The 13,920-nt window shown below is 28.1% G+C and overlaps 1 protein-coding gene across 1 annotated transcript; it reads left to right on the forward strand.

Moving 5' to 3' along the window:
* Positions 1-10,144: 10,144 nt before the first annotated feature.
* Positions 10,145-11,803, forward strand: LOC109793212 (NDR1/HIN1-like protein 13). The gene has a single exon (XM_020352679.3). The coding sequence runs from the start codon at positions 10,894-10,896 to the stop codon at positions 11,701-11,703; it is 810 nt and encodes a 269-aa protein (XP_020208268.1). The 5' UTR covers positions 10,145-10,893; the 3' UTR covers positions 11,704-11,803.
* The last annotated feature ends 2,117 nt before the right edge of the window (positions 11,804-13,920 follow it).

The raw sequence follows: 13,920 nt of genomic DNA on the forward strand, positions 1-13,920 counted from the left end.
ATTTATGTTATATTATGAATTTTTATTTTCAATCTCTGAACCACATTGCTGCATTTTGTTGAACATACGTTGACTTTATGGAATAGCCTGTTCTAAATCTAGAACGGCCCGTTTTGTAACCAGAATGGACCGTTCTGATTTCAGAACGGGCCGTTCTGCTTGCACTCGTTGTATGTTAAATGCTGTATCTGGAACGACCTGTTCTAGATGCAAAATTAACACATAAAAAGTGCACGTAGAACGTGCTGTTTTGGTTTCAGAACGAGCCGTTCTAGATGCATTAAAAAAGGAGGAGGAGAAACACGTGAGACCTTGCCACCTATGCATCTACGTGACATCCTCGTGGCCAACAGTTAACTCCGTTTAAGAAATTTGGACGGAAGGTCTGACATTGCAGTAATTTAACTTATTGGGAATCAAATTAAAACAAAAAATTAAGGTGAGATGTGACACCCTCTACCCCAACGTTAATACACAATAAATGTAAACAATAATTTCTTTTTCTTTTTGAGTAAATAAAATCTTTCATAGTTTAATAACATCTTTCATGTATAAAACAACTGCTTCAAATCTCAAAAGGTAGAAGATTCACATTCGTAACTCATCAATCATAAAAAAAAATCAAAGATAAGTATTAAACTCAAGAAATCATATAAAGGAGAATATATATTAATTCCAGTAAAGGTGGCAGTGCCTCCAAGTTAGGAATTAATATATCACTTTCAAATCATGTAATAAAATAGTATGACAAAGATATACATTTTGGTCTTTTCTCAAGAACGTTCAAAATTACAAAGGAAGAGAAAATTAAAGCTTTTAAAATAATAACATCCCAAAAACAAGCCTAGCTATGCCCGATGTCACATCCTATCAGAGCATGTCCAACTGAAACCTTAAGCCTCATTACCAACATCCTCATGATGTTGATCACCTGCAACATAATTTAAACATATACAAAAACAACAAGGGAGTGAGAAACATCTCACTCAGTTTCAGGTGCAGAAATAAAGGTTAAATAGCCCACACACACACAACAAATATAAGTCACATGTAAATAACATACATAAATAATCAATATCACATATATATTCATTTATCATGCTATGATGTCATGGACTCGACTCATAAATGCATGCATGTGGCGCCATACGGAAGATTCACAATTCATCGTTGGTGACCCTAAGGTACACCTTGTTAGCATGTTACATCGTGGGTGACCCTAAGGTACACCTTGTTAGTCGTGGGTGACCATAAGGTACACCTTGTTAGCATGTTACATCGTGGGTGACCATAAGGTACACCTTGTTAGTCGTGGGTATGCGGCCTCAGCGGCACACCTGGAGTAATATATGCATATGATGCATGTCATACATTTATAATCTCATTGACTCAACATTTAACTTATTACATAATTTCATTTAGTACATCATGTCATTATTTGTCATAGTATCATAATCATAGTTTGTCTCAATAGTCCATTCTTAGGTCTCATGTCATTTGTCCATATTTCACATGGTCATGTCATCAATACTCCTCATAAGGTCCGCATAGGTATTCACAGAGAGCATTCTTATTCATATTAAAACTCATTTATTATTAACATTAATTTCATACTCATTTATTACTTTCAACAAAGAACAAAGTAGAATAAATAGAAAATTGGACAGAACAACGACACCTTCAACAAAAATAAAGTAGAGTAAATAGAAAATCAAACAGAACAACGGCACCTTCCACAAAAAATAGAGTAAATAGAAAATCAAACAGAACAACGGCACCTTCAACAAAGAACAAAGTAGAGTAAATAGAAAATCAAACAGAACAACGGCAAGGGATTGAAATTACATAATCATTTATTATTTCCAACAAGGAATAAAGTAGAGCAACAGAAAATAAGACAGCACAACGGCAAGGGATTGGGGGCCAATCCAACAAACAACTATCCAACAATTATCCTCACACCCCTGAGCGAGGTTCTCACTCCCCCCTTACCTGGATAAGCAGGAGCTGGAACTTGGGCAGGGCCTCCTCCTCTGGATTCTCTCTTTCTTCCCTCTCTTTCTTTCTTTCTTTCTCTCTCTCTCTCTCTCTCCTCTTTCTCTCTCTAAGATTTCACCTTCTCACTCAGTATATAATTTTTCACCCCTCAGCCTCCTATTTATAGGCAAACTGATGTACGCGGAACGGCCCGTATTGAATTCGGAACGGCCTGTTCCGGATCCTTCGAATTTGTGCAAATTTCTCAACTGGAACGGCCCGTACTGCTTCCAGAACGGCCCGTTCTCCATACCAGAACGGCTCGTTCCAGGCCCGTTCTGGGTCTTTAAAAACAAGCATATTCTTTCTTTTGGAACGAACCGTTCTGCATTTGGAACGGCCCGTTCCGACACCCAGAAATACTCTTATTCCTTTATTAAAGTTACGAAAATGCCATCAATAATTACGAAAATGCCATCTTTTTTAAAAAAAACTGGGTGTTACATGAGACTAAATTGAAAATTTAAAATATTATAAAGGACCAAAATAGTATTTTTACTATTGATTAACGTATGTCTACCGTTAAGACATTATTATTTTCGTGATTACAAAAGGAAAAAAATATGTCACATATTAATTAAATAGTTATTGGATAATAATGATATTGGTGAGAAATATTTCACTAGTTTTGTTAGTAACCAAGTTTTATCAAAAAGAAAAAAATTTAATTGACCACCTTATTAGTTCTTACCATATTGTTTTTTCAAATTTTGAACTCAAAATTTTGTATAAGGAGATTAATCCAGTTCTATTCAAATAAATAACTTATTAGTATATAGATATTAAATATTTATTGAATTTATTTATGTGGGCTTAATATATTCCTTTTAACCAAAATTAATTTATAAACACTAGTATTTTAGTATGTTTAAATTGCGCATACATATTTATTATATATAATTAAAATTTATATTATATTATATATATATATAAATAAATATTATATTTTGATATATATATATATATAAAGTTTATATAAATAGTTATTTTAAATATAAAAATTATATTTTAGATTAATTATAAATAATTTATATTATACTACAAAATTATTTTTATTTATTGATAATTTATTTTAAAATATTAATAGTTAATTTATAAATAATTATGATAATTAAAATCCTAATTAGACAAAAATTTTAAAGAATTCCTACAAATTTTTTCATTAAAATAAATTCTTAAAAATACTCTCTTATAAGATAATAATTTGTGTTTAAATATAATGATTAATAAATAAAAATCAAGTTTGATAGAAATTAATTTTTTTTACATATTCTTTTATCGAAAAATAAACCTTAAAAATAGTGTTACATAAGATAATAGCAGGTATTTATATATCACAGACTCACAGTTCGTCTTAATCTATGTTTGAAAAACCGTCTGCTTGGATTAAAAAATTGGTGAACTGTTTCAAATAAATCACATAATTGGCGTAGCCTAGAGAAAAGCCAGTCAACTAACCAAAAAATTCGTTTAAAATTGATAAAAATCGAAAAAAAAAATATTTAGAATGGGTCAATAAAAAAAATTCTTAATTAACATAATTTTAATTTTTTCTTTAAAATTAAATTAACTTGAATTATCTGCAATTTTTTATATTCTAAATATAAATTTATTATTATTAATAAATATTAATTGATATATATTGTTGAAATTTAAATTAGTGATAAAAATTTAATAAATAATATTAAATTGATACAATTATTATAATTAATATGTATATATAATCAGTTTCTAATATAAATGTGTAATCAAATAATAATTAGGATTTGTTAGTGGTGGTCCTAATTACAAGTTGGTGGGATGATAGCCTTGGTCCCAATTGTTGGAGGGACATATTATTTAGTTTTATATAATATAAAAATAAAAAATATATAATGAGATTATATAAAAATATATTAGAGAAAATAAATTAATTATGAAAAGTTAATAAATAATTATTTTTTTCATTAGTCAACAAAAATCTACCCATAATTTTAAGGAAATAAATCAATAATATTGAATATAAAGAGAAAGATGTTATATATTATTAACTTTTTCTTTCTTTCTCTTATTATAAACTTTCAAAAATATTAAAAGTATTAATGTAAAATTATAAATAAAGATTAGCTTTAGCTTTCTTGATTTTCATCTCTAATTTCTTTAACTTTTTTTTCTTTTCAAATCGTAACTTATATTTATTGAAATTTTAAAATCAAATCATAAATTTCCACTTTTCCACAACAAACTTCTTTATGATGTATCATCATATATAGTTAATTAATTCATGTGTCATTATAATTTCACTTACTTTACTATTTTAGTTCCTATAATTTAAAATAAACATTTTTAGTCTATATACTTATCTTTTCAATTCTTTTTAGTCCTTATAACTTTAAGATAAAATAACTTATTAGCAAGTACAAGGACTACAAAAATCAATATTTATAAGAATTAAAATAATTAAAAATGATAAGTATAAGAACTAAAAATATTTATTTTAAACTATATAAACTAAAAGATAAAATAAATAAAACTATAGGAAGTAAAAAAAGTATTCCAACCTATATTAAAATAAGAGACTAACAAGATGCACCCCTAAATAAAATTGATAATTATAAATAAAAAAATATAAAATGGTAGCAACAAAAACTTAATAAATAAATTTATTTATATGAATCACGTGATGCTACATATAACTATTGAATTTTAACTAAAAATTAATTATCTCAAATCATTTCATTTTGAGTAAGAGATGAAATACAATCAGATATATAATGGTAAAAGTAAGTACTAGCATATTAACAATTGTTGCTCTAGAAAGAGTATGACTAACATCATTAACTTGTCTCCTAATAAACTTAACACAAAAATGTGAAAATTGAGTTAGGATATGAGAATAATCAATGAGAATATAACCAACTTCAAAACTATCAAGCTTTTGATCACGTAACTTATCTACAACAACTTTACAACTCACCTTAAAAAATGACATTAGATTTTAAATCTACAACCCAATTGAAAGCTTGTAACAGACCTAAAGCTTCTCCCTCCACTATCTCAACACAAGGATGCATTCAATCTGTTTTTTCCTAAAAAAAATTGCCTAGGTGATCACGAATACAACAACCCCAACTAGTTTTGTCACTTGAGTGGAAGCCAACATTTACATTTCCAAAAGCAAACAGTAGGTTTATGCCAAGTTGTTGCAGCAAGCAAGCCACTGTAATTGTTGTCATTATGAATAGTAAATGCAAGTTGCCAATCCCTCAACACATGCTCAACACTGCATTAACATTTGGCTCTTTACCATCCCATAGTTTTTTCATTTCGACACTTCTAAAGGTTCCAAAGAATCATGACAAATTGTCCAGCTTCGTCCTTATTAAAAAAGACAAAACTAAAAAAACAGTAGCATCAATACAATCCATATTATCAAGAATAGAATGGAGCATACTTACCAGGCCTGACAACCCCCAACTCTTTGTTGGTTGCACAATAAGTGAAAAAAAAATATGTCAGACATGTTCCATATCAACATATTACAACAAAATAGACCACTGAGCAATCGATTCCTTTGATTTTAAGAATAGTGCAAAGAGGAAGACAATTCCAACATATTTTCCAAACAAAGAAGTTCACATGAGGAGGGACCTTGAGTTTCCAAATTGATACCCATTTCCTTGCCACTTTCAAATGAGATGAGTTCAAAACATTGTTCATAACAAATTTATATGCATATCTAACTGGTTAGTGACCATTATGCTCTAGGAGCTAGACTCATTTATCACATCTAACAAATTGGAAGAGGGGAATGTAAAGAATAGTTGTAACAGTAGAATTAAACATGTTATTTATAAGAGCATATTTCCAACATTTTTTCTCCTAGTAAAATAAGATTAGAAACTCTAAGATTAATATGATCAACAAGAGGTTGTGTAGTAACCTACAATTGAGAAGGGCTCCTTAACCAAGGTTGAGCCCAAACGTTGATCATCTTACCATCACCAATATGCCATCTGTATCCCTCTCTCAACAAAACTCGAGAATTCCATATTCTCCTCCAACAAAAGGACAGGCTGTGATCAACCGTTGAGTCCATAAAGTCCACACTTGGGCAGTATTTAGCTTTGAAGATGCAGGTAACAAGTGCATCCGAGTAGGATATGAATTTCCAACTAAGTTTTTCGAGCATCGCTAAGTTAAAAGAATACAGATTATGAAAAACCATACCACCATCCTCTTTTCTCATAAGCTAGCCACTTAATTGATACCTGAATGATCTCTATGGGATGCAACCCACCAAAAAGAGTTGAACATTCTCTCAATTTCCTCACAAAGAGATAAAGGAAAAAGGTAAATACTCTTGGTGTAAGCTGCGATTGCTTAAGCAAAAGCTTTCATTAACACCTCTCAACTAGCAATAGACAGATTCTTACCTCGCCAACAATTGATCTTCCTCCAAATTATTTCCTTAATAAAGTTGAAAGTGGCCTTTTTACTTCTACCAGTAAGAGAAGGGAAACTCGTATATTTCCTTGTACCCGTATTCTATCGAATTTGCAACACATTCACAATGTAGTCATGGTCCATTTCCTTAGTATTTCTACTAAAATAAACCTCAGACTTGGTCAAATTGATTGCGTAACCTGATGCCTTCACATATATCTCAAGAATATTCTTCAAGGTTGTACATATTCTTGCAAATTTGCTCTAAAGAATAGAAAATAATTGTCAGCATATAGAAGGTGAGAAACAGATGGGGCTCTACGACAAACTTTAACACTGTGAATGGTTCCAAAGCCTCAACTCTAATAATCAAAGTTGACAAACCTTTTGCACAGAAAAGGAATAAGAAAGGTGATAACGAATCACCTTGGAACGACAGGACCAACCTTCTCATTGTTCATTGATATATATAGAGTATGTAACATTTTTAACACACATTGTCATCCACTTAATCCACTGAATGTCAAAACCAAGCTTCTCCATCATAGCAACCAAGAAGTTCCAATGAACATGGTTGTAAGCCTTACTAATATCGATTTCTAAGGCTGCCTCACCACCCCCACCTTTAGACTTACACTTCAAGTGATGACTCATTGAGCATTGGCGAGTGCTATTATTTATATAAGGCTTAATTATGGGTATGATTTTAATTTTTAAATAAACTATTAAGTATTAATTATTGTAGATATATTTTAAATTAATAAGGAGAAATGTCAAACTTAAATATTAATTTTTTTTAAGGGGTACATATCATTAATTTAGTTAAAATTTCAAAATATAGCTTCAACATATTTAAAATTATAAAAATATATGATTATTAAAAAAATAATTTAAATTTGAAATCTAAAAGTGAGTAAGACAAAACACAAAAATGTCGTGTTGATTTAAAAATAATATTGTATTTTAGTCTTTCTATTATACACAAAATTATAAGTATTTATTTTTATAATTAGAATTTATAATAGATAAATAATTTTAATATAAATTATATTATAATTAAAATTTGTAATTGCATTCTTAAAGCTTGTTGTGTTGACTTCTTGAGTCGAGTTGCTCCTGAACATCTGTTATCATCTCTTGAGACAATATCAACCTTTAGACATGTTAGAAAGAGACATTATACATACTTGTTTGAACTAGGCATATATATTCAATCTTTAGATTTATCTTTGAGAGTCTTTCTTGATTGGAATAATAATAAATAAAGATACTTAAATTTATAGGTTATGTTTTAAATTTACAGTGACAAATTTAGATTATAATAAAAGACTAATTTTAACTATTGATAATTTTTTTAAAAATATTAAAATTCAATTAAAAATAAAAATAGAAGAGGGCATTGTGATAGAGATAGAGAGTTAAGATTTCGTAGAACAAATTACAAATAAAAATGAAAGAATAATAATTTTTAACATGATTGAAAGATAACTGGTTGTAAAAATAGTGTGCAAATAGCATGTTTAAACGAAGAAAGAAAGAAAACATACAAAATATCTAATTGAGATGCTAAGAATGACTAAATTAATTGGAATTGTCAAAATTAATATTTATTCTTAGTAATAATATAATATAATGTATGAGTAGATTAGATAAAGATAGTCAACATGGAAAACGTTTATTTTTTATTACTCAATAGATGTAGATCATATGAGAAAACGTTGTTCGTAGCATAAAAGGTAGAAAAACAGTGTGACCATTTCAAGACAAAGGAGATAAAAAAAATTAGGAAAACTTTAATCGGATCTCCATTTTATAAACGGCTAGCAGGGAAAAAAAAAAACGCACCTCTTATTTTTTTTTAAGTTAAAAAAATAATTTAAAAGTAATTGTGAATGGTTATTCACAAAATATGAATAATTTTTTTTTTCTTAAAGATATAATGATTCATAAAAAATATAAAGACAAAAAATAGTTTTACCATCTCCTATCTCCTTTATAATATATATGTATATATATATGATCTTTGCCTATATATATAAACAAAGACCATATATTTATAAATCATTATGAATTGGTACAATAGCATCAATTAATAAATTTGTTGAATGAGTTTTGTATGAAAATTAGAATTACATTAAATATTCAAAAGAAAAATAATTTATTACTTATAATGATTCTATGTTATTTACTGGAACAAAATGTATTTAGAAAATTTTAGAGGATAACACATATGGTAATAAAAAAAAATCATAGAAAAGGAAAAGATGGAAAGATGGAGGCAAATCCAGAAGAAAGAAAACCGCGTGTGGCAAAGTGCCAACTAACTCTTAGACAAAAAGAGTCGGCGATGAGCATAAAAAGAGGAAACGCCAATCACATCAAAGAAAGTGAAAAATATATCTCCAAATGGAACAAACCAAACGCCCCTTGTCCTTGACCCATTCATTTTCATTTCATTTTTTTATTTTTTTTCTAAACTTTTGCCAACTGTGAGTGATCCCACATTGAACTGTACCCTCATTTGTTTATTAATTATTAAATTATTAAATAAATTTATATTAATTAAAAGTATCCTTCTTCTTCCAACCATTGCCCATTCCACAATCCATGAGTAAGACGTGCCCTCTCACTCTTACTAACTCCTTTATTATAAATACATATATTCCTCACTCCTTTCCCCTCTCATCATTATCCCTTTCTTATTCAGAATAGTGTTCAATCTCTTTAATTTCATTGCTCCTCCATCAAGTAAGTCATTCTTCTTTCTTATAGTTTTCATTCTCTTCTTTTCATTGCTTTGTCTTTCTTCCATGATCATTACCAATTTCAATAAAATGTCATTCATATATCAGATGGGTCGTCTGGTTTGGTTTCAAACAACCAATTCATTAATGAAAACCTCCATGGACATATATATAATTGTTCTTAAACTATTCATTCTTTTGATATTCTTATATTGTATACGTGAATTTTCATTTTTTAATCAAATATATTTCTAAGAATTATTCTCATCTTCATTAAGTCAACTATGAAATATATTGAGTAATTAATTATTAAAAAAAATATTAATTAAGAAAGATAAATAATATATGATATGCACTCTAATTGGTTATAAGATATATGAATATATATTAATTAGAAGAAAAAAAATATAAATATAGTTTTAGAAAAAAAAATATGACAAATTTATTGTTATAAATTAAATTAACTATTTTTCTTAATTTTGATAAATTAGATAATTTATTTTTCATAAAATTTAAATTTGATAATAAACCTTTTTTAAATAAACTAAATTCTATGAAAAATGCAATCTTAATTTAAATTTGAAATTTAACATGCCGTATAGATAAGGATGATAGAATTCGATTTAAATAAGTTATTTTCATAGTTTTAAAAATTTAGCTCTTTAATTTATTCTTATTTAATTTAAATAAGTATTACGGGATAATTTCCAGAATTAAAAAAAAAATTCTAAAACAGTAATTTTAAAAAAGTAAAAAAAAAAACTATTTACTTCTTAAAAATGGAAAAATATTTTAAAAAATTTAAACAAACATAAAAAAAACATAAGGAAAAGTAGAAAATTGCTCTTAAAAATATTTTTTTTAAAAAATAAACGGGATCCTATATTTAACTTTTATTTATGTATAAATTTTATTTAAATTTAAAAATGTGTATACAAATAGGAAATTAAATTGATAATATTGTTTAGAATTAAAATTTTGGTTCAGTATTCATATAATTTTTTTTAACAAATATATGTCGAAATTAAATTATATTAATAATCATATATCACAATTTTATTAATTACTTTTGGAAGATTTAAAAAATATGTGGGCAAGCGTGAGACATCTATAAATGTTTCCATCGTGCAATGCAGCATTAAGATTTAAGATCGGTGTGTTCTTTCTGACTAATCATCAAAACAAAAACTTTGCCTTAATTTAATAATTTTCAAAAGTTACTCTCCGTTTCATAACAATTTTATAAGTGTAATTTTATTTTTTTACTATAATAAAATTATCATATATCTATTTATATTTCTAATTATATTTTTTTATTTGGAAAAAAATCAACGCATACTGTACTTTACTTATTATGGGACAAAGATAATACCAGTATTCGATAATTTTTTAAAAATAAATAGAATTGAATAATTTTTTTTGTAAATAAAATAATATTTATGGATTATTTGTTATATTAATATTAATTAATTAGATTTGGTTTCATTTAAAGTATTTATAAGCCGCGTGGGTTATTTCATTGCACGCGTAAACCATTTGCTTCTTAAACACTCATTCCCACGCTACGGAACTCACTCACTCTTCTCCTCAGTCCTCTCCTTCGCCAATTTTGAATTTCCATTTCCATTTTCATTTCATTTGCATTTGCATTTGCAGATTCCTTCTTGACTCGTCACTCACTCACTCAATGGCCGACCGAGTTCACCCTGACAACACGCCTCCCGCTTCCGCCGAAGAATCACAACCGCCGCCGCCGAAGAATCCCAACGCCGCTCCGCTACAGCCTCCGCCGTCGCAGAATCCGCCGGTATCCTACGTCATCCACATTCCCAAGGACCAAATCTACCGCGTCCCTCCGCCGGAGAACGCCCGCCGCTACGACCAATACACTCGCCGGAAACACCGTCCGAACCGATGCTGCCGCTGCCTCTGCTGGCTCATCGGACTCATCGTCGTCCTCGTGGTGCTCCTCGGCATCGCCGCCGGCATCCTCTACCTCGTTTTCCGCCCCGAGGCGCCGAATTACGGCATCGAAAGCATCGCGGTCCGAGGAATAAACCTGACATCGGCGTCGGCAGCGGCGGCGATCTCGCCGGTGTTCAATGTCACCGTGAAGGCCGATAACCCTAACGACAAGATCGGAATTCATTACTTGAAGGATAGCCACGCCGAAGTCTTTTACGCTGACGTGGAGCTCTCTAACGGCGCTCTGCCCGCGTTTTACCAGCCGTCAAATAACGTGACGGTGTTTCGGACGGTGTTAAAGGGTAACGGAATCGTGCTGAGGAGCGAGGACCGTAGAGCGTTGGTGAACGCCGTGACCAAACAGAAAGTGCCGTTGACCGTTAGGATTAGGGCGCCGGTTAAAATAAAAGTGGGGTCCGTTAAGACGTGGAAGATTACCGTTAGGGTGGATTGTGACGTGACGGTGAATGCGCTAACGGCGAATGCTAAGATTGTTTCTAAGCATTGTAATTATGGTGTGGATCTTTGGTGATCAAAACGTGCTTTCTTAGAGTTAGGACTTACGACTCCAACGTTAATTCTTGAGATTATTCATTCTTTATATTTAATATAATTATACCCATATTTGCATACATTATACAAAATTATATTCACTCTTTCTTTAAAATTACATTTTTTTTAAAGATAACTATTTTTTTTTACAAATAATTAAAAATGATTTTTTTTCCCATGTTCACGTAAGATTTTAAAGAATCCTAACACTTAATGTATTTATTATTTTGAATCAATTTTCTTAAAAATGTTTATAAAAAATAAGTTTCTTTTCTGTACTTACTGTTTCTAAAGTTATTATACACAAGGTAAGAAGAAGAATAGTTAATTTATTTTTTTATATTCAAATTATTTATAATTTTTAATGTTATTTATGTTTCTTATTTTATTATTTTGACACTCTATATAAAATTATTTCTCTGTTTTTTCAAAATAGAAAACAATAATTAGTGTTATTTTAAAATTATAAAATAACAGATAAAAAAAATCCTTCAAAAGTGAGAAATGAAAAATATGGGAGAAATATTTAACATTAGAAACATTATTAGCATGTTCTATAACACACTCTTTTAAATATATTTTTAATTTTGACATAATAAATCATTTTTATTTTTTCTTAACCAAATTTGAAAATAGACTAATAAAAAGTTCTATTAAAAAATGTTATCGACCATGCTAAATTCTTAACAATTAATTATTAAAAAAACAAAAAAAAATATATAGCGTCCAAATACAATTCTTTTAATGAAAAAATGCATTATATTTTGATCATAAATCAAATACATTTAATATTCTTCCAAAATCCCAATTCTGGAGTGTTTATGATTCGATTGGATTCGAGTAAAGGGGAAAATAAACATACAAATGTATGAAATAAGATTAATCTCTTAATTATATCTCACTTCAAAAAATTAGTCATTATTTTTCATTTAAATAAACGATGAAAAATATTTATTCTTTTGTATTTTTATGTGAATTTCCATATATACATAGAGAGAACGACATTAATGAATTATTTTTAGTATTAAAGTTGATGCAGCAACTAGCAAAACAAAGTAGTTTCTATTTATAATTAATTTTAGTTAATGTGACTGTACAACCAAATCCAAATGTCATAGACTTGTTGGAACATTCAATCCACTCCTCTAAAGTAGTATGAATTGTTAATCGAAAATAATAATAATAATTAATTATTGATATTACATTCATGTACAAAACAAACAAAGAGCACGTGAATTAGTTAGTAAATAATGTTTTAATAGTTTTAAATATGTTTTTAATTCATAGAAAATGTGTGATTTTTTATTTTAGTTTTATAATTTTTTAAAATTTTATAAACATTGTTTTGATTTTTGTAAAAATATTTTTCTTTAATTTTTATTTTTCTAAAATCTAAAATTATTATTTTTAAAGTATATAAATATCATCTATTTTGAAAGATTAAAATAATAATTTTAATTTTTAAAATAAAAAATAAATAAAATTTATTCATTTTATATGAATTAAAAATTTATTTAAATATTAATTTAATTAATAATTTTAAATTAAAGTATTAAATATACAATTGTGTTATATTATTTATAATAGACATACTCATCTAAAACATTATTACTTTCATTAAAAAGGAAATGTTTGATCTTAAAAAGATATTCACATACATAACAAATCAAACAAATATCGAAATGTCAATTATTACTTTTTTTATTAATGAATATAAAAATCACTTAATACTTTATTTTTACTCACTAATCTAAGTCACTAGCCTTTTTTATTTGATTTTACTAAACAAATGTGTTTCTTTGGTCAAATCAATTTGCAAAAGGTCTAGTGTTTGCCAAATCAATTCGCGGGATTTATGTGGAAAAAAATGGTTGTGTATACTTAGAAGGAATCTCTTATACCTAACCCAAACGCTCCTTATAATTCACACTACACTTATATAATTTAAGGCAGATATTAATCTATATCTTAAAAACTTTGGTTAAAAAGTTAAAAAATAATTTTATTAAAATAAATATTATTAACGTGCACTAAAAATTAATATTGTGTTAAATAAATATTACTCCCTCCTATCTTCATTACAAGACAGAAAAATTAAGAGTGTAAAAAAAAGAAGAAATTAATGATCATTTTTATACGACATTTTATAATTTTTATAAAATATTAATTTTTTCCCATTAAACATCTTGAGAGAATG

Source organism: Cajanus cajan, chromosome 9, assembly GCF_000230855.2.
Source record: "Cajanus cajan strain Asha chromosome 9, NIPB_CcT2T_4, whole genome shotgun sequence".
In the NCBI taxonomy this organism is placed as follows: Eukaryota; Viridiplantae; Streptophyta; class Magnoliopsida; order Fabales; family Fabaceae; genus Cajanus; species Cajanus cajan.